This window comes from Cydia splendana, chromosome 6, assembly GCF_910591565.1.
Source record: "Cydia splendana chromosome 6, ilCydSple1.2, whole genome shotgun sequence".
NCBI classification, from domain to species: Eukaryota; Metazoa; Arthropoda; class Insecta; order Lepidoptera; family Tortricidae; genus Cydia; species Cydia splendana.
This window is the reverse complement of record NC_085965.1, coordinates 12,161,714-12,182,168: the sequence shown is the minus strand read 5'-3', so window position 1 is coordinate 12,182,168 and position 20,455 is coordinate 12,161,714. Positions and strand designations below refer to the sequence as shown.

At 35.5% G+C, this 20,455-nt stretch overlaps 1 protein-coding gene across 1 annotated transcript; it reads left to right on the top strand.

Annotated features, from left to right (window-relative positions):
- The first annotated feature begins 2,620 nt into the window (after positions 1 to 2,620).
- LOC134791449 (aldo-keto reductase AKR2E4-like) lies at positions 2,621 to 15,238 on the top strand. Its single transcript, XM_063762471.1, has 7 exons — positions 2,621 to 2,737; positions 5,234 to 5,323; positions 5,895 to 6,074; positions 6,422 to 6,538; positions 8,542 to 8,709; positions 13,098 to 13,295; positions 14,417 to 15,238. Exons 1-7 carry the CDS (start codon positions 2,678 to 2,680, stop codon positions 14,654 to 14,656), a joined length of 1,053 nt encoding a protein of 350 aa, XP_063618541.1. The 5' UTR covers positions 2,621 to 2,677; the 3' UTR covers positions 14,657 to 15,238.
- The last annotated feature ends 5,217 nt before the right edge of the window (positions 15,239 to 20,455 follow it).

The following is a 20,455-nucleotide window of genomic DNA, read 5'->3' as shown; positions in this document are numbered from 1 at the left end:
TGCTATATTATGATAAAATATACCACCATTGAAGACCACAAATATTGTTTTATTAACTAACAATACAAACCGGCATAAATGCCACTGTGGGGTGGGGTTATTGCGTTTATTAGAGTTCCTTTCTCTACATCATTTGTTACTATAGCTCCTGCCATCTACATAATAAAGGGCTGAATCACCTACTTGAAGATAAATCATCTCTGAACTTATTTTTATCTCAGTCTTTTGATCGTCAAAAGGTTCATAACATCTTATAATAGAATTAGGTTTGCATAAATGCGTCTACAAATTAAAAACGCATTTTACCAGATTATATTATTTTCTATATGAGGTAGTTAAGAGGCTGTCAATACCTAAAACGCGCACACTGTCTATTTGTATCGGAGTAAAGAGATAGCACTGTCACTTGTTACTGGGCCTGAATAAGAAAAATATTGAATTAAAAATGTGAATTATTTGTATAATAATATTACCTACTCGTAAAGCGGTTGAGGTATAAATGTTTTGAAATTGAGATTTTAAGTAAAAATAAAGACATAGAACCGTTTAATGATGATTTTAAGACCAACCTTTGCAATATTTTTTTATCGAGCCGAATTCGTAATTTCATGTGTCGAGTACGCGGCCACGGCCTTTGAAATATATTGAATATTAAGATTTTTTTTTTGCTTTACTAAAACAAATAGTTTTTATTAAACTGCTTAAGTAACATCAAGTTCAAGGACGTTGGGTGTTAACAGCCCTATAAGTTTTGTTTTGTGTTTAGTGCTATATTTTCTAAAATATTGCTGGCTTGGCTTTTGATATTTACAAATTAGAAACTGTCACCTGCATCTGCTATTTTCAGAGAAGCCTCTGCTATTTCCAATAAAGCTATTTCAGTTCAGGCGGTGCGCTTCGTAGGTTAATCTAAACATCATTTTCAAACTATCACGTAGGATAAACCTTTTAGAATGAAATTGTAACATTTTACCATGATTACGAACGGTTCGTATTCACGAGGGATTAGAATGAGTTAGGGATGTGGCTAGTTGTATAGGAAATTTAGTATTCAATATATCCAACATAATACGATCTGTTGAAGGTAATGGATAGTACCTTCTTTGTTCCGTTCGGGGTTATAATACAGAGGACGCGGGAGGTCAGATAGGAGTAGTTTACTGTACCAGAGCAATACCGCCCCCGGCCGATACATTAACTTCCAATACCTCCGAGCTTAACCACGCAAAGGGTTCACATGTAATAATTTATTACGCTAGCTTCACTTGGGTACGTAAGAGTTGCTCTTTGGATTTGAAACAGCCTCCAAAATTAGACCACCTCTACCTGATATTGATCGGCGATAAAAATACAATGGCTACAAACTGCAAGCATTATTAATGGTATCGGAGAGCGTTGGATATTTTTTGCGAAATATAACATTTCCATTATAATTCACTTGTTATTTTCTCGTTGCTGCAGTAGGTATTGTGTTATAAAGTATTTAAATCTGTTTTTAATTTTAACGTTAATGTCACGTAACGTGTGCCACAGCGCTTATGAAATTAAATTAACGGATTATATTTGCATATGTAAGATGAAACAGATTAAATTCACATTTGAATTATAGGTAGTGTGTAATGGTAATTTCAAGGGTCGATAATACTCTTTGTTTCAGCTGGAAAATGGAGAAAAATTATGCGAAAAGAATTTTATGCGTACATTATGACAATCAATTATTATGCGACGAGATCGGCACCCGTTAAATTACCGCAAAACTTAAATTCTCAAAACGGCTTTATATTACGAGTTGCATAAACCCGCGCCTCCAGTATAGGACGACATCATACTTCACCCGCCCTGCACTCCGCCGGTGCAGGAGAAGAGCCGTAGTAATTACTGATTGCTCCTAAATTAAACTCGATCATCTATATACGGTAAAGTACAACGAGAGACATTCCGAGAATTTAAATTGCAGTTTGTCCTCTTTTACTGCGGCAAAATGCCAGCCACTCGTTATTCTCCAAGTGGGTGCTCAGGGCAAAAATGTATTCTAGATAAATCACTCTACAATAACGTTTTGCATTTCCTGTATTTACAGTTCCGAGGTAGAACAGGCTTTATGTTTTAGGCAATTACGTGATGGTTTGCAGAAAACGTATTGGTATCTCGCCGGAATGTTTGGGCTGCCTTATGGAATGTTTAATTAAGAACAAGAATATTTTAGAATACTAAAAGGGATTTCCGCCGCAAATACAGGGTCTTGAAATTATGCAAGAATTGAGTAGGTATGAATCTTAAGAAACATCGAGCGATTCCGTTTTTCTTGAACGCGCCTTGAACAACAGCCTCTCGTTTTTAACTTTTTATTTACCTGCGTGCGTATAGCTGTACAGCATATTTATTATACATACGTGATCTACCTAAAACAAGTATTTTAAAAATTCTGAGTAAATTACGCCAAAAAACATTTATTAGAATAGTTTATTATGACAAAATATAAAAAAAAAAACTCTCTTGTTAAAACGTTTATTTATCAAGTTTGGATTCTGTAACATAAGGTATGTCTGGCGTAAAGTTTTTGTCGGCGGTGTTTTTGAACGCACCCTAGGAAGAATGTTGCCCCATCCATATACGAGTATTAATTTCTGATTAAGTAGTTTTATAACTGGCAGTCCAATCGAGTCTGTCACGCATCATGGTCGCTACGGTCAAGTGCGCGGGATCATTCTTATCGATACTGTTTTGTTTTTCTCAAGTTAGTTTATTTTTGTAACTAGTGATAACTAATAACACGCTACTCAAAAACTTTTTGGGAACTTAAACGTAGTTAGATACAATTTATAAGATCCGATCCATTTAGTTATGCCTGGTTATTAGTATTAGTGGAAAAAAAACGAAGATTTCAAGGCAGACGTGTTAGTCGACGCGTGAGAGATCCGAACCGCGATGACCCTAAGATTAGATCATACAATTTTGACATTTATTTGCTCACTTAGATTTTATTCTTATTTTACCAAATAAGGTGTAAATTGTTTTACTTCTATGCATACCTACATTGATTCTTGTTGATTAAATCCAGTGAATCGTTTAACAAAAGTGATTCGTTGTCAGAATTATGTTGTTGTTCTGGTTATCAGTCATGATTTTTAGATAGGTGAATATTTGACGAACATCTGAGGCTTTTTTCTTTACTAAGGATACGATATACCTAGGTATGATTAAGTTACGGAACTCTCTAACAATAGATCTATCAAAATCTAAATCGAAAGGCACTACGGAGCTCCAATGAATTTGTCGAGTCAGCCGGGTTCTTTGATACAAACTTCCAGTGGCAACTGTCAGAAATTTCATTAAGTTTACAATAGCCCGTGTAAAGCAATAATGACGGAAGCTATACTATAGCTTAAGTGTAACTTAGGTACCTACATCATTGCTTCAATCTCGTTCGTAAAACATATTACAAAGAACTGCAGGTGCACATAAATTTACCATAATACAAAATATTACCCATTTACTTCAACACTAAGTAACCTTACATACCTTGCCCTATAGGGTAGACATACACCTCATCAGACATCTTACAGAGCTTACGTCTCAGGACGTAAAAATTGATCACTAAATTATGTACGAAACGATTAGGTTTTAACCTTCAACATGTTCTATGGCTGTAAAAGCTCACCATTCCAGGCTTGTTTTTCAGCCTGGGAACGGCTCGTAATTCGGTATTGGTCGGTGCGGCACATTAATCGCGGCTCGAATTGCGCTTGACAGGTTTTTTTCACCCATTCAGACTTTTTTGCCATTGTGTTTTAAAAACAAATTACAGATCCAGGTACATAAATTTGATCCTAATGAATACTGTAGGTATACTAGTGGCTCTGTGAGCTGTAGACCTCGCGAGCAGAGCTTGAAATAACATGGTGCTAAGAGCTTTAAATACACCGTGTTTTTTTTGATTTCCGTTAATTTCAAGGGTGCATTCCTGAGCTTAAATCAAGTAACTTTCTCAAAGACACCGATGTTCTAATTAAGTCCATTTCGGAGATAATCCATAATTTATTTTTTTACTATAAGGCCTCTACAAGCGTGTACACTTGCCTTAGGGCCGGCTTACATATTGATTAGTGTTTAGAATGAGTTCATACATTTGCTACTAAACTTAAGTACAATCTCGGTCGATGATGTACGAAATGACATTGATATGTCACAGATTTCAATTGTTTGGTTGAGTTAAATGTAATGCCCATGTTACAACAACGCTATATGCTACATTTAATTACTTTTTAAACAAAAAAAAAACAAAAAAGAAAACAAAAAAAAATTTTTTTTTTGAAAATTAACTATGCCATTTAGTTCTTATAAACGTACTTAACTATACCCCGAAGTTAACGGAATTCAATAAAAACACGGTGTATAGTAAATTAAAGAAAAACAATACGAAATTTATGTGTAAAAAAATACAAAAAGTTATAATATCCCAGCATACAATTACTGGGGATCGAACCCAGACCCTCTGTGCAAACAGAAAAAGCGAACGTTTACAAACTGAGCCAAATAGTTCTTAGATGGGTTGACGAAATTTAGCTACTCCTTCTCAAATTAAAATTAGTTAAAATTAAATAACTAAATACCGCCTAAACCAGCGATAATTTTTTTCTGCATTTTTTGCTATTAACTCTGTAAACATGTCTCAAAAAGAAAAAAGTCTTATGATATCGATACGACTATTTGTTTAGGCGCCAGGTATCACGACTCCGCCATTTTTAAAAATTTCCAAAAACCGGATTGACAAAAAAAATTTATTTAGTCATAAAATTCGGTCACAAAATTTCACGAGAATCGGTTAAGAATTGCGACCTGTAGAGGAGAACATCCGGACATACGAAAGCAAAATGCCCGAGTCAAAACGTAGACCTTCGCTTCGCTTCGGTCAATAAAACGATGTACACACACACTTACTAATATTATTTATTTTTACGATGTATATGTTTACTTTAATAAACAGAATTCATTCTTTTTAATTTACTACTACCCTCTATGTGTTCACGCGAGACAGCGCTAATACATGCGACATAACCCTATCGCGTTCACACAGCCGCTGGATGCAGCGTAAATATATAGACCGTGATTCAGACTAATTATATTAAAATTGCCTGTCAAATTGTAAATTATTTTAATACGTAGCAAAGAGCTTCAAAGGGCACTGAAAGTACCTAATATAATTTGTGATTTTCATTTTGTTATCTTGCAGGTAAATGGGAAACTAATAAAATACAAACTAAACGACGGAAATGAAATTCCTGCTGTTGCTCTAGGCACCAGCCTGGGACATTTGGCAGATGTAAGTTCGCAAAATTGAAATATTTCTAACGCGGAATAAGTTTTGCAACTGCGTGTGAGACGTGTGAGTACCTTCGTGAGAATTGCTTTGTATATTCTATGTACTTAGGTATATAGTTACTAGTAAAATAAATAATGCATTTGAATGGTATAGGGTATTAGGGGTGACCTTGATACAACTTTTCACTACATTATTTATTCACTTTGTTGTAATACTCGTATGTAACTTAGTAGGTACTGTTTTGTTGTAATAGGTGCCTTTGCCATTTAATGGTTATAGTTTATTAATATACACAGTTTCTTTGTACAGTGATGTAGTTAAAAAAGCATTAGTAAGCCATTATATTATAGGTTGACAAGCCATTAACAGCGATTTTATAAAAATTCTAACATGTTTAAGCCAAACTGATGTTAGGCACAAGTGTTCCTGAAATGTTAGGTATTATCTTCCTGGCACCGTGCGGAATATATAGTGAACAGTTTCTAACTGTGAAACCGGCCTCAGTGCGGCGTTGTTAACAAATGCGAAGCTAACACCCGGACATGTCCGGGCCATGTTAACCGTCGTGCAGGGCACGCGGGTGCTGCCGACGAACCACTCGCTCGCCCAGGCGGTACAATGGGCCCTGGAGGCCGGCTATCGACACATTGACACCGCGGCGTTGTACCGGGTGGAGGACGAGGTCGGCCTGGGGGTGCGCCGCTTCCTACGACACAACGACACCCGCGCCGACGTTTACGTCACCACCAAAGTGAGTGTTCCGATGTTAAACAATTAACCTATTTAGCTATATACTCACCCGGGAACACTATGTAAATGATTATTTTCTGTTAATTACCACCTCAGCTCGCTTCTAACTTTAGACGTTTGACTTTTGTTATAGGTTCTAACGTTGAACAACTTGTTACACTCTTAGATTATACTTTGTCACGCTAAATTTTGCCTTATAACCTTGTTAAAGCGCTCAGCATTTCACTATAATTACGTAGGTACGTATCTAAAAACTGGTTAAAATAACACGCTATCTTTCATGTCTCCCTAGTCTATTAACGTTTCTTTGTCGTGGTGAAACATTGAACGTGTTTTCTTTTTCTCTAGTTATGGAACGATGCTCACGAAAGAAACGAAGTGATTCCAGCTCTGAAGAAGTCGTTAGAGCTGTTACAAATGGACTACATCGATCTCTACCTCGTACACTATCCAATGGCATATAAGGTATACTCCCGACGCTTTTGTTTTACTTAGCTTGAAAAATGAGCAAAATGAACTTCAACATGCTATTCCAATGGAATTGTACTTATTTTTCAAGTAGGTAGAGCTTGAAAATGTTATTATAAATAGGCAGATTCTTTAGAGAATTTGCTTAATACATTCACATGAACGTGTATTTAATTAGACTATTGAATAATTGTATAAAAAGTAACTCGTTTGTCAATTTAATATCTCGGAGGATTGTATCTAATACTGTCGTGTTGAGTTTTCATCACTATGGCAGTACAAAACTGTCTATTCAATTCTTCTTCGTCTTCCAGTGCCATCTCCTACCGGAGGTCGGCTATCATGAGGGCTATAAGGACTTTAGACACAGCCGCGCGGAATAATGAGCGTGTGCTCTGTTTGAACCGGAGATTTTAGAGCCATGAGTTACGTATTCGTCCGGATGATTTTTTCCCTTGGATCTTTCCTTGGATAATAAGTTAAAGGAGTTCAGTCTATTCAATGGTATTTGGGTTATTCGCAAAAATACATTATTTTTCCGCATGCGTAACTACTTACGAGTACATATGACACTTTTGAAGAACATATTTCTGTGATGGTATTTAATCATGTACCTTTAGGGGTATTACAGTTTAAATTTTAGTACCCCACATCCGGTCACCTGGTGGTCAAGCATGAGTTGCGTTCTCGCGCGCGACTCTATACATCTAGCGCGAATTCAAGTATGGACTCGCGCGCGAGAACGCAACTCATGCTAGACCGCCTGCATGGACCATGTCGTTTCAAAAGTTTGACAAATGTTGCTTGTAACAACTTTCTACGGCGCACCCCGCGCACCTCTGCATGTGACGCACCGTATTATGTTTTAAATTATTGTAACTGAGAATTACGTATGACACAGGTAAAAGGCGATAAAAGTGCAACTTGTGCATACCCGTAAAACACCTACTTTCATTTAGCAACTTTTAAGGTGTCAGCAAAAACTTTATAGGCAGGAGTACTTGAAACTTTGCAAGTTATTCGCTGTATTTTCATTTTAAAATTGTTGGACGCTTTTTAACTCGCTACAAGTTTTCTGCAGAAATTAGTTTTAAGAACTACGTCGTTTTGTTTTAATTGTTAATTTCGTGCTAAAAAATAGTTATTACGAGACGGAAGGAAAACAGCTTGCTACGTGCTTTAGTCTGTGTGAGCGTTCATTAGACCAAGTGTAAATTGAGTTAGATTCATGAAATGTGACTATATCTGTAGAAGATGGGACAATTGTTTGCATAGAGCGTTATGTATGTTGGCACAGATATGATATAAAAATATATAAATTGCTCAAAAGACCGTGATGTCAAGCATAACTTCGTATCGTTCCGTCTCAAGACCCCAAGGGTCTTAAATATATATAAAAAAATATATATATTTCCCATTCAGTTGGATTTTTAAAATAGTATTTTCCCGTATACCATTGCACTCTGTAGATTCTTACAAATAAATGTCAATTCCATGATTGACGTTTATCGAACTTAAAAATATGCAGCGCACATAAGTTAGCATGAGGACATCAAATACAGACGTGACCCCACTAAAACTTGAAGCTCCTTACACTGTATCAATTTTTAACATTCGTTCTGAATATGAATTTAATAGGTACATTATCTTTCCCTTCTGGCATTACAATTATTAATTATTTTTTTAAAGTTTAAATATCTTTATTGCTTCACGAATAATTATTATTGTAAGTAGATATTTTTATTTTGAGTTCATGTTCACAAATGTTTAAACAGGACACAATGCAATCATAGCATGCCTGTTTTACTTGGAATTAAAAAACTCCCCGTTAATGAACAATTGTATTGTATTGTAACTATCAATATTTCAATGGTAAGTCAAATCTAAAACCGAATACATACTTGGAATGTATTACATATGAAGTTCTAAACAATACGCCATAGAAAGTATAGCGTACTTCATGTTACCTACTGATACTGAGGTTATTTTACACTTTGCAGAAAGACGGCAACATCAGTTCTACAGACTACCTAGAAACTTGGAAAGGCATGGAGGATGCTAAAGAGCTGAATCTCACCAAGTCCATAGGTGTTTCAAACTTCAACGTAACGCAGATGCAGCGACTTTGGGATAACTCTAGGATTAAACCGGCAGTTTTACAAATCGAGGTACATATTATTTTATTTTTATTTATTTATTTATTTACTTAATGTATTCTACATAAATGATAAATACATCCCAACTAGCAAAATAGTCGTATAAGAATTGATTTACTCAGCCTGTAATCGTATAACAGCCGAGTTACGGTTGTTGAAACACCAATATATCGTATAATAGCGGTTAACTCGACTATTTAGCAATTTTCGCTAATTAGTGCTATAATCATGTCGTATAAACGTTTATAGCACTATCTTTTAGCACTTTTATTCCACCTTTCAATAAATGCTGAGTTAGCGCTACTAAATCACTTTTATTCAGCATAATTGTTCTATTAAAATCATATAACAGCTATAGAATAGCTAATTGTCTGAATAAGGCGCTTTAATACAACTGTTACTCAATTCTCTTCTCTGTTGCTATAAAAGCTTATTAAAAGCAATCCAATAACCATTTGGCAACAATGCTGCTGTAACAGCGCGCTTATAACATAATTCGGGTAATGGGGTTCAAACCGCTGTTATAGGAGCTGAAGTGTATTTACAGGTTTTATTCAAAATGTATTCAGCTTAGAGTACTTTTAAAGAGTTTTGAACTACATTAACAGCACAAGTCAGCCATGTTGTCGTTTCAATATAGTCCGGTGGCCAACTGCATGAAACCCTACCTGATAAAAAAATAGAGAAATCCTACTCTACGGGTAGCTGACTTTTAGTAGCATCAACTGCTCTTGGTCGGCCGCGGCTTAGTTTGGCAAATTTTGCGCAAATGGCAAAATAGTGGCACAAAAATTCATCAAAAAAAAACTCCATCGTATAATAGGATTGAGGGCAGCAAAACAAAAGTGGTCAGCTACGTCCTGTGTTGGCAGGTTCCTGTGTCCTACCGAATTTGTGGTACCACGTGACAGCTACAATTTACCTCACCGAAAAATAGAATGAAAAAAACTGATTGTAATACCTACATTAAATTTGTTGACGTATGTCTCGGTCGGTCTCACCTTGCAGTCCGTCCGTATTAAAAAAAAATGTCAATGGCAGCCAAATGGCAGCTATCCTACCATACAAGTGACATTCTATTTTTCGATGAGGTAAATTGTAGCTCACGTGGTACCACAAATTCGGTCGGACACAGGAACCAGCCAACACAGGATGTAGCTGACCACTTTTGTTTTTTTGATGAATATTTGTAACACTTTTTTGCCACTTGCGCAAAATTTGCCAAGTTAAGCCACGGCCGACCAAGAGCAGTTGAAGCTGCTAAAAGTCAGCTACCCATACAGAGTAGGATTTTTCTATTTTTTTATCAGGTAGGGTTTCATGCAGTCGGCCACCGGACTATAAATCCATAAACATGGCGACATCATGTGCTATAAGTGTAGCAGTAAACGCAGTTACTCGACTTATAGTCGAATTAATGAGATATAACAGAAACTAGATCGTGTAAGCAAATTTTTACTTATTTTAATCAATATTTTTTTATTGAAATTTAATAAAATAGGCGGCCCATGAATATATATGAACCAGGGCCTTTGGTTTTATCAATAAAGTATTTTTCGCGCTAGGTTTTACTGTATTACGTGTACTTACAGACAGTAAAAACTTATGTACACAATCACGGTAAAAATAAATGCCATGGATGACAGCAGTAAAAAAATACTTAAGTACCTTTTTGTTTTATTAGACACGTGAAGACGATTAGGCCTCAAACTTAATAAAATAATTGGAATATAATCGCTTACCTGAGATCGTTTTTAGCACATATTAGTTGAATAAAAGCATTTACTGCACTCTTACACATTTAAAATGCCGAGTAAAAGCAATTCGGCTACTTTTACGAAACATTTTTGCTGAGAAAAAGCAGTGCGGCTGCTTTTATAGAACACTTTCACTGAGTAATAGTAAATTGCTAATGTTTATAGAACAAATAGTCGAATAAAAGCACTATCGTTGCTATTAAAACACTAGAAGCGCTTTTATCCACTTTTACTCAACTCTTGCAGCATCGTATTGCTTCTTATACAGCGCTTACTCGATTTTTATAACACTTTTAGTCTGTATAAGGGGTGTCATTCTGAATCCCTAACAACGTTTGTCCTAAAGTCACTTGCCCTAACTAGTTTGTCCTAATGGGCACATGCCCTAACGATCAATTGTCATAACGATTATTTTCCATAATGTAATGGTTAGCCTAAGACTCATTTGCCCTAAGCATTTGTACCATAACTATCAAGATCCCTAATGTTTTTTACCATATTCTTCGAAATCCCTAACAATGTTTGGCATAAAATAACATGTTCTAACTGTTTTGACCTAATGGCTATTTCCCTAATGATCAATCGTCATAACAGTTACTTTTCCTATTGATCAATTATCATAACAATTACTTTCCATAATGAATGGTAACGAACTGTTGCCACAAAAGTGGGTTAGGTTAGGTTAGAACTGTGACCCTCGCAAAAACGAACTGCTGCCACAAAAGTGGGTTAGGTTAGGTTAGAACTGCGACCATTGTAAAAACGAAATGTTGCCACAAAAGTGGGTTAGGTTAGGTTAGAACTGTGATCCTCGCAAAAACGAACTGCTGTCACAAAAGTGGGTTAGGTTAGGTTAGAACTGCGACCATTGTAAAAACGAAACGCAATAGGGAAATCAAAATTAGGGCATACGAGTGTTAGGTCAAGCAACGATAGGCTAAGTGAAATTAGGTAACATGATGGTTAGGATATATAATTTTTAGGCCTAACAATAATTAGGCAAAAAAAGAATTATGCTACATAACATTAGGATAAATACTCAATATGGAAAGTGTCATTAGGGAAAAAGATATTAGGACAAAAAAAAATCGCCCATTCGATAATAGGGAAACCAAAATTAGGGAATACGCGCGTTAGGACATCTGATCATTATGACAAACAATATTAGGGAATGCAAAGATAGGAGAAAAGATTTTAGGGATTCAGATATAGATCCCTGTATAAGTGCGCCTTTTTAGCGTTGAGTAAACGCTTACAGGACTTTTATTCGACTGTTTTTACACCTTTTATAGCACCAAAAAGCGAAAATAAAAACGTGCTCTCAACTTTTATAGCACATAGATTTGCTAGTTGGGATATTTACGTATTTCAACCACAGACCACCTCAACTAAAAGAATGGTATGCGATGTTGCTATCTCGAGTCGGATGATCATATGGATGGACCCCTATGATCGTTACTTCATTTATATATGGAGTAAGCCTGGCTGTCACGTAAAATGTTTAACGACATATTTTGGAAGTTTAGAACAATCATTTACTTTTTTAGAAACGTGTCATTTTAGAAATAAAAATACGATAAACACATATTTCTTCAATTATTTTTGGAATAAAGGCCAACCAAATGAGACTTGAACTAACTGTCATAGGGCCTAACAGGCTTAGACCAAGCTAAGTCGGCAGCGGTTTTGATAGCCCAGACTGTGCAAGTGTTAATATTTAAACGTCATTATTTCATAGAAGTTTGACGTTTAAAATAACAATAAACGGTAAATTAAGAGAACTTTGTTAACTTATTCGAAAGTGTTTGACTATGATATGTCTGAATTGCGATAAAGACGATTATTGCACGGTAGACATCATAGTGGCTTTTTATAGCTGTATTATACTCGTATTCTGTATTATATGTGAATAAAAAATAAGACTAAATTAAGTGATGAGCTTCATATCCCATATTAACCAGTTCGTAAACTTGGCTGTTTCATATTTTGTACTACGATTTTATGACTATCGGGTGGCTACCCAAAATAAAATATACTTTTCTAGTATGTAGTCGCCAATCGTAGCTAACAATTTCATGAGCTGCCCCCTTTTCGTGGAATGCCGGACAGATTGTGAAATGGTCAATTTTAAGATCAGGCTATGATATGTCTTAATTCTAATCTTTTATATTATAACACCAGAAATATGCGGTGCATTTTGAATACTTTTGCATGATGAAGTTTTGTAAATCTCGTATTATATAGGTACACTTACGGACATAGCAATCAGAACCACCGACAGCCGGTAACATGTTTTACTTTAAGTAATAATTAGGACAACTAGTATTTAGGTATATAACTAGGAAAAAAGTCACTAGCAGGGCTCGGAACCGGTTTTTTTGAACAACCCGAAATAGCCAAAATAGCAATAACAAAAATAATAATAGCAAAATGGAAATAGGAATAGTATTTTTAATTATTTTATGCCCTTTACTTTTATCATGTATTTAGGTAACAACTTCGTATTATTAGATTGTCCCATTAAGAATGAAATATCAAACCAAAGAACGAAAAAGAACGTAATAATACCGGTATTTTTTGTACGAAGAAAAAACCGGTTCCGAGCCTTGGTCACTAGTTTATCAATGAGAATGACTTCTACAGGTGAACCCAACGATAACCCAAACCGAGTTGATAGCGTGGTGTCGCGCCCATGGAGTGGTCGTGATGGCGTACAGTCCGTTCGGCGCCATTCTCGGCCGAAAACCGACCGCGCCGCCGCCAAGAGCCGACCACCCGACCCTGCGCCATATTGCCGAGAAATATAACAAAACTGTTCCACAGATATTAATCAGATATTTGGTAAGTGGCGTTCGAAGAGTAAACACTCACGAGACATAGGTTGGTATATTATGTTTTAATATTAGCAATTGTGCTCCATTATGCGTCTAAATTCATAAATCATAAACATACAACTTAAATACGCCAAGTGGGAAAATTGGTTATTCGATTTACCAGAAAACAGTAAAATCAAATTATTATGTAATTTATGTTAAGTTATTAAGTACATTTTGAGATTATTTGAAGTTGAAGGTTCGATACAATTTACCTACATCTCAAATTAAACCGATAAATGCAAAGGCAATTTCGGCCTTTGATAGGTTCGACCCGGCCTCACAGTATGTATTTATGACATAACGGCATAAACCCCACATGCTTACAGTAAAATATTATTCGAACCATATCAAAGGCATAATTGTCAATCTCTACTTGCAGAATAACCGGTATCATGTTTGACTTTAGTTTCGATACTATTTACTTAAAACAAATATTTGGCACGGGCCTGGGCGTTTAGAACTCCGCTTCTCTGTCCCAAGCGTTCAGGGACTCGTAGTTTCAACCCAAATATTACATGTATTGAACTGCGATAATATTACATATTCGGTAATTCCCTTGTGGGGGAAGTCAGGACTCGAGTTCATTATTTATTAAACATTGTTTATGAAACGAATTTTTCGTTATGTTGAGTAACTAGGTAGCTTTAATAATAAAAGGCTTTTTGCTAGCTATTTATTTATTTAAGCTACATCATCTTACACCTTTTTCCTGTCATATGCTTTATGATTATGATTAAAATGAATCATCTAGGGCGGTTATCTTATCTAAACTTCAATTAATATTTTAGAATATCATAATAGGCATGATATATATCATAATAGTCAGATATATAATCCTACCTATCCTGTGAAAATACGCCTTGTCTTCAAACATGTGGACAAGTTCTGTGGATTTATCTACAAAATTAATTAAGTAATTACGTTTTCAGGACAATAAGATATTAATCAGATAAATAAATACAGAGTTCTATAAAATTACTGACCTGAAAAAAATATTATGTATTTTCTCACTTTCAAGAATCATTGAGACAGGAATTTTAACTTATGTTATATTATGTACTTAATGTAAGTATTTTAAACTTACAGGTTGATCAAGGATTAGTGGCCATACCTCGCTCCACGAACAAGGAGCGCATACAGCAGAACATTGACATATGTGACTTCAGCCTGAGCCCCCAGGAGATTACTGACTTATCTACCTTTAACAAAGACTATAGGCTCAGGACACCGGCTAAATGGTACCCGCACCCAGAATTTCCTTTTGAAAAAAAGAACCTTACGGCTGCTGAAATACAGTACATTATTGAACACAGCAAGGAGGATTAAAACACAGAATAGTAAAACTTCAATTATAAAGGACCATGGGCAACTTTGTATGGAGCCTGGTCCAAAAACCAATAGAAATGAGAGTTAGGTCATTAGATAGGTATTTATATGTACTTCATTTCGTTATACGGGCACAAAGCGGAATTCCATTGCAGAACTGAGATATTTGTATTTTAGTCGAAATGTCGTCACCCTTATTACCTGGGCAATAGAGTCCAAGTAAGTAAATTAATGCTGCAGGGTAGATGTTCGCGCGCGCCCGGCGGTGAACTGTTTTGCCTAGGTAATAAGGAGGAAGACATTTTCACTATAATACCAATATCTCAGTTCTGCAATGGAATTCGGCTTGGTGCCCATACAACGAAATTAAGTTCATAGAAATACCTATCTAACTACCTAATTCTCAACTCTATTGGTTTTTGGACCATTTTGACGCATAGTCCTTTCATTCGTGAACGCTGTCTAAACGGCTGCACTAAATCAAATCAAATATACATATGGCTATCAAATTATATACATTTTACACTCTAAAATAATCTACAAGAAATTAAATAGAACAAGGAATTAAAGATAACTTATTTATTCCAGTTTATCCTTTAGTTTCCTGATTCCCTTTTTATTTGTTTCTGACTAATCTTAAAAGTCTACGTATTATTCGGGCTTCCGTCCGTGACCGGCTGATTTCGTCCCCATTGCAGCAAATCTACCGTAATAAGCCATTATTTTATATACGCCCGTGTCTATAATACTGGGATTTACTTCTTGTTTTGTTCTTATTTACTTTCAGATAACCACATTGCCCTCCCTCAAATAGCAGCAACACAATAATAGGTACCTTTTAGGCAAGGCATCTTTTGTTATTTCTAAAAGAAACCATATTTTTCCAGCGTCGTTAAAATATTTGCTTTATTTCATATTCAATCACTGGATCGTTTAAATTCACATCGGAATATAATATAACCGATGGTTCTTTTATGGCGAGAAAGTAACAGAAAATTGGTTATTTACTTATCGTCTTTCGACTTTAAACCATCGGGAGTATCGGTGTTTAACCTAAAATATTATACTGTAGGTAAACAACAGTAACTTAAATGTTACGTAAGACCCTAGAGTAAATGTGCCAGTCGTACTATCAAACAAAAAAAAAGAGAATAAGCGTCATAAAGAAAAGTAGCGGATAATGAAATTGCTGTTCGTTAAAATAATTTGGATATTGAATTACAACGTTGTTTTCCTTTCATCTCAGTTTGTTGTAGTCACTTTAATTAAGCAGCATCAGCCCGTCAAAATTTGCACGCAGCTTTTGAGCGAGGGGTGTATTCAAATTTAAAAAATATGATATTGATTTTGTATTAGTTACATTGCGTCCTCATAAAATCACCGGTAATTTATGTACGTGAGCGAGTGAAAGTGAACAAAATATAAATTAAATTAAATAAATAAATAGATAATTATTAGACACTCTTACACAAATTGACAGTCCCACAGTCAGCTCAAGGAGGCTTGTGTTGTGGGTAGGTACTTATTATTATTCATAATTATTAAAATTAGAATACGCCTCAGAAGCACCGGCGCGTGGGAATAAACAAGTAAAAAAAAAACCGTCTTTAACAATATTTTCTCACAAGATTTTGATGGATTGCAGCTGTTAAAACCAGAACTTTAGACTACATGGATTTCGGGCGAACTCTTTAAATAACAATCAAAATGTAACGTAACGGTCACGTTTTAAGTAAATATGCAAAATAACTTAAATTAACCGTCGTGATCTTCTAGGCTTACGGCTCATTATGGTGATAATTTCGATGATTATTTTGCTTAAAACAAAATATGCTGAAAAATAATTTTAAATAGATTATAATGATTTTTCGAGGACGTTCTATTATTTTTCCTGAACCATGGCCAAGCTTAGACGAAGCCATTTTAAAAATGAGATAATAAGTTTTTACAGTACCTATAAATGAAATGTTTGACGATCAGTTGACAGTGTCATTCTGATAAGAATTTTATCAGTCAGTAATTTCACTTGAATAGGTACTTAAATGTTGCTACTATTACTTATTAAGTGCATATAATTAAAAAACTGGGACATTTGAAAAACGTTTTTTTTACGGTGAGTATCCATTATATAGGTATTAACAAATTAAATTCCGATATCAAAAGGATGTATCATATTAAAAACCTGACATTTGGTAATAGAAATTTGTGCACTATACATAATTATTATGTATTTCTTTACCGTATAGATAAACTCTGTGTTGCGTCTGATTATCAGGGTCTACTGCGTCCAATACGTGGGTAAGTAAAGTTGTCGTTAAATGAACCTTTACCTCATGATTAGCTATTAATTGACCGCAAATTATTTCCCGAACCAAAGATTCAGTAAAGTGAAATTAATTTCATGTTGTTGAATAGAGTACTAAAACTTCAAATTAACTGAGAACACTGCACGGGAGAGAGAACACGTTTCCAATAATTAAATACCTACCCACCTTACCACAAAGGAGTTGTGTTAGCCTTTTTAATCTCCTTAGTATTATGTAATTGAATTCTTTTGCCCGCGGGTATAAAGGAAATGCCGCAGCTTTTATCTGAGCCTTGCGGCTTTCGGATCACCTAATTGATTTGGGCGCGAGCTGTTGATATTATAGGCCGCAGGATAGTCAGAAAGAGCGTACGTTACATTGCATTTAACGTATCATACGTCCTTTGAAACTAGCAGGTCGCGGTTACTGGAGTAATGAACCGATATAATGAGATACTAGTTAGTCAGCTATTTGCGCGTCCATTGACGTAGATTTCGTGCGCATTGGGGGCTTTAATTAATTAGCTGCTTGTTTTCTCTACGTTTTATGCTGCCAAAGTGCTCTATCACGTAATTAACTAACACTAACTACAGTCTCCCAGAGTTTTGCTTCCAATTATCGTACTTATCTACGCCAATTAGACCAATCAAATTAGATTTTTTCTATGAATTAATTCCGAGCAAGCTATTAATCGTTTTGATACCTTCATTTGGTCCTAAATGCGTGTAATCCGAGTTTGCGCATTCCCAGGAGGTATGAATATTTTTTTCAGTTTTTTGCTTGTAGGTCGGAAACGATAAGTTCGATGGAAATTGTTCTCTAATCACGATGAAGATTGGTTGGGATTAAAAGGAACCATAATATAAATTCGTAGTGGAAGTTGTAAAAAAAGTCCGCCATGTATATGTTCTAAAAATAGTAATTATTTTTATTTCAAAGAACTGCGCTTATTTATATTTAGGTATAGCTTGAGAGGGCGGAGGATTTATATTGTATTCATAGTAGGCAGTAGGTAGTGTTTTTATCATCAGTTTATTTATGCGAAAAGTTAGTTGGGCGTTTCGCCAGACCGTATTATAAATTATGCCCGGCGACACGAATTAATCGCTATCATTATGAACGAAGATAACCGCGTCAAAAGCTCGCTCAACCCTCATTCCGGTCAGCGGGGCATGTCAAGAATCTTTCGACAGCTGTAGACTCAGCATTACCATCGAGGAAAGAACCGATTTTAAATCCGTCAATCTTAAAATTGCTACCGATGCTACAAGATGCCATCATGCTATCGATGGTTTTTACATATCCTGGATATTTAAAAGTGGATGATTTAAAAAACTGCTCTGAGAACGTGGTGCGAGTTTAATTTTTTTGAATTTCGAGCAATCGATTTCGTTACTTAAAAATCTGTGGAAAACGGCGAAATGCTAATTTTTAGAGTTCCGTACCCAAAGGGTAGGAACGGGACCCTATTACTGTCCGTTTGTCCGTCTGTCTGTCTGTCACCAGGCTGTATTTCATGAACCGTGAAATATAGACTGTTGAAATTTTCACAGATGATGTATTTCTGTTGCCGCTATAATAACAAACACTAATAAGTACGGAACCCTCGGTGAGCGAGTCCGACTCGGACTTGACCGGTTTTTTGAAACACGAGCGATATAAATTGACCACTTGTTTTCAATGTCATTAGCCTCTTGATCATGCATGGCCAGATTTTATAGTAAGTATACAGTATTCATTACGGTTAAAGACAAAAACCTGTTAAAGCTCGGACGGACTGAAAGTCTACGCTTAGTAATAAGAGCTAACAGGTATCCGTTCGGCACCCTTTCAGTGCGGTCCAATCCCATAAAATAAGATTACGACATATATTTTTTACCTACTGTACCAGAAACATTCCCTAAAGAAACTTACAAAACATAAAAAAAATTGATAATGATAATACAAGCAATGCATTTAAATGTAGGTAATCGCACTTTTTTGGGGCCGGTTCACTTTTTATTAGAGAATTAACATTTTCACGGCGCAGAAATCTTGGCTCAAAATAAAATTGTCGTACTTTCCGGATGTTAAGTAACGAAGCTTAACGCAGTGAGCGTTAAATATGGTGTAGGTCAAGTGAAGAGGAGGCAGCGAGGGCTCTCCGTTCCAAGTATGCCTCGATTTGCAGTGCCAAGAATGCGGAACCTAGCGCTCTGGAATCGAAACTAACTTTAGTTGTAACATAATATTTATAGGATAACTAATAGTTACCATTATTTAAATAAAGTATAAAATAAAACTATTAAAACTAAAATAAGTACCTATGTAAGTATATCTAGAAATTTAATGTGGCTCCCTTTGCCTTTGACATGATGTCGAGGATGCTGGCAGCATTTCCCCGCTGTATTTATTAATATGTTGCGCAAGGAAGCTGCCAGCTCTTCGGCCAGCAGTGACGTCGACCAGTCTTTTAGTCAGGTAAGCCCTCTGATAGTTGACGATAAAATAAATACGACGGTAGATATTATAACACTGGAAGTTCTTATTATCTTCTTAAGTAGGTATTTAAAATCATGAACTGAAACGATACAACATTTTATTTGTAATAACTATTTGTCTATTTTGTGGGGTTACTTTAATAATACCGTGTTATGATTTTGTACGACTTTAATTGAAGCGCCAATCTACAACATTAAACTACTATAAACTAGTACATACTTAATAAATGTAATATTTCAAAGAAAAAAAAGTGATGTTAAACATCTGAAAGTATTTAAAATATTGATCCATTTTTCTTTACACAATCTACACGTGTTATTAAATTCTACATCCAATTTTTTTAAAGATAGGTACTTACTTACTCGTAATTGTTCATCCCATTCCTATCAAAAACGTAATGGCGTAGAAACGATGTGGCAATAAATCGTTTTTATTCTTTTTGAAGCAATTTCCGTAACAATTATGAGTACTTTGATGTCAAGATTTGTTTAATGTAGTAGAATTAATTTCTTTACGCAGTTGGTTATGTTTTTTATAATATTGTTCCGTGAAATTTTCTTGTTAATGTACCCACTTGCGTGTATTATATTGTTGTTAGAAGTTCCTTTTTCTATTTTTTATTGACCGAGTGTTAGAGAAGGTCTTCGTTTCAGCTTGGACATAAATGCTTTCGTATGTCCGGATGTTCTTGACTACAGGTCGCATGTTTTTGTTGGGAATAAAGTGTCTTTGACAGGTCAAGTATCAACGAGGCAACTGTTTGTGCTAACATTATTTCAGTCTACAATAATTATATCTAGTCGAATTGTCCCCCATTTAAAATTATACAAGTGCAGCTTTAGGAAAATGTTAGTAGTTTTACCTATTGCAGTTATAGAATCTAATAAAATATTAGTCATCTCACCACACTCCGTACCGGTATACCGTTTGCAGCATTACCGGTTTTTCAGCGGTAGATTAGATCCGGTCTGCAATTAGTTTGTGTGGACACTACATATCTGTTTAGCGGCGC

Coding starts and splice junctions, on each gene's coding strand:
- LOC134791449 (XM_063762471.1), top strand. CDS start 2,678: ATGGTCGCTACGGTCAAGTGCGCGGGATCATTCTTATCGATACTGTTT. Junction 2,738..5,233: donor TACTGTTTTGTTTTTCTCAA/GTTAGTTTATTT, acceptor GTTATCTTGCAG/GTAAATGGGAAACTAATAAA. Junction 5,324..5,894: donor GCCTGGGACATTTGGCAGAT/GTAAGTTCGCAA, acceptor ACCGTCGTGCAG/GGCACGCGGGTGCTGCCGAC.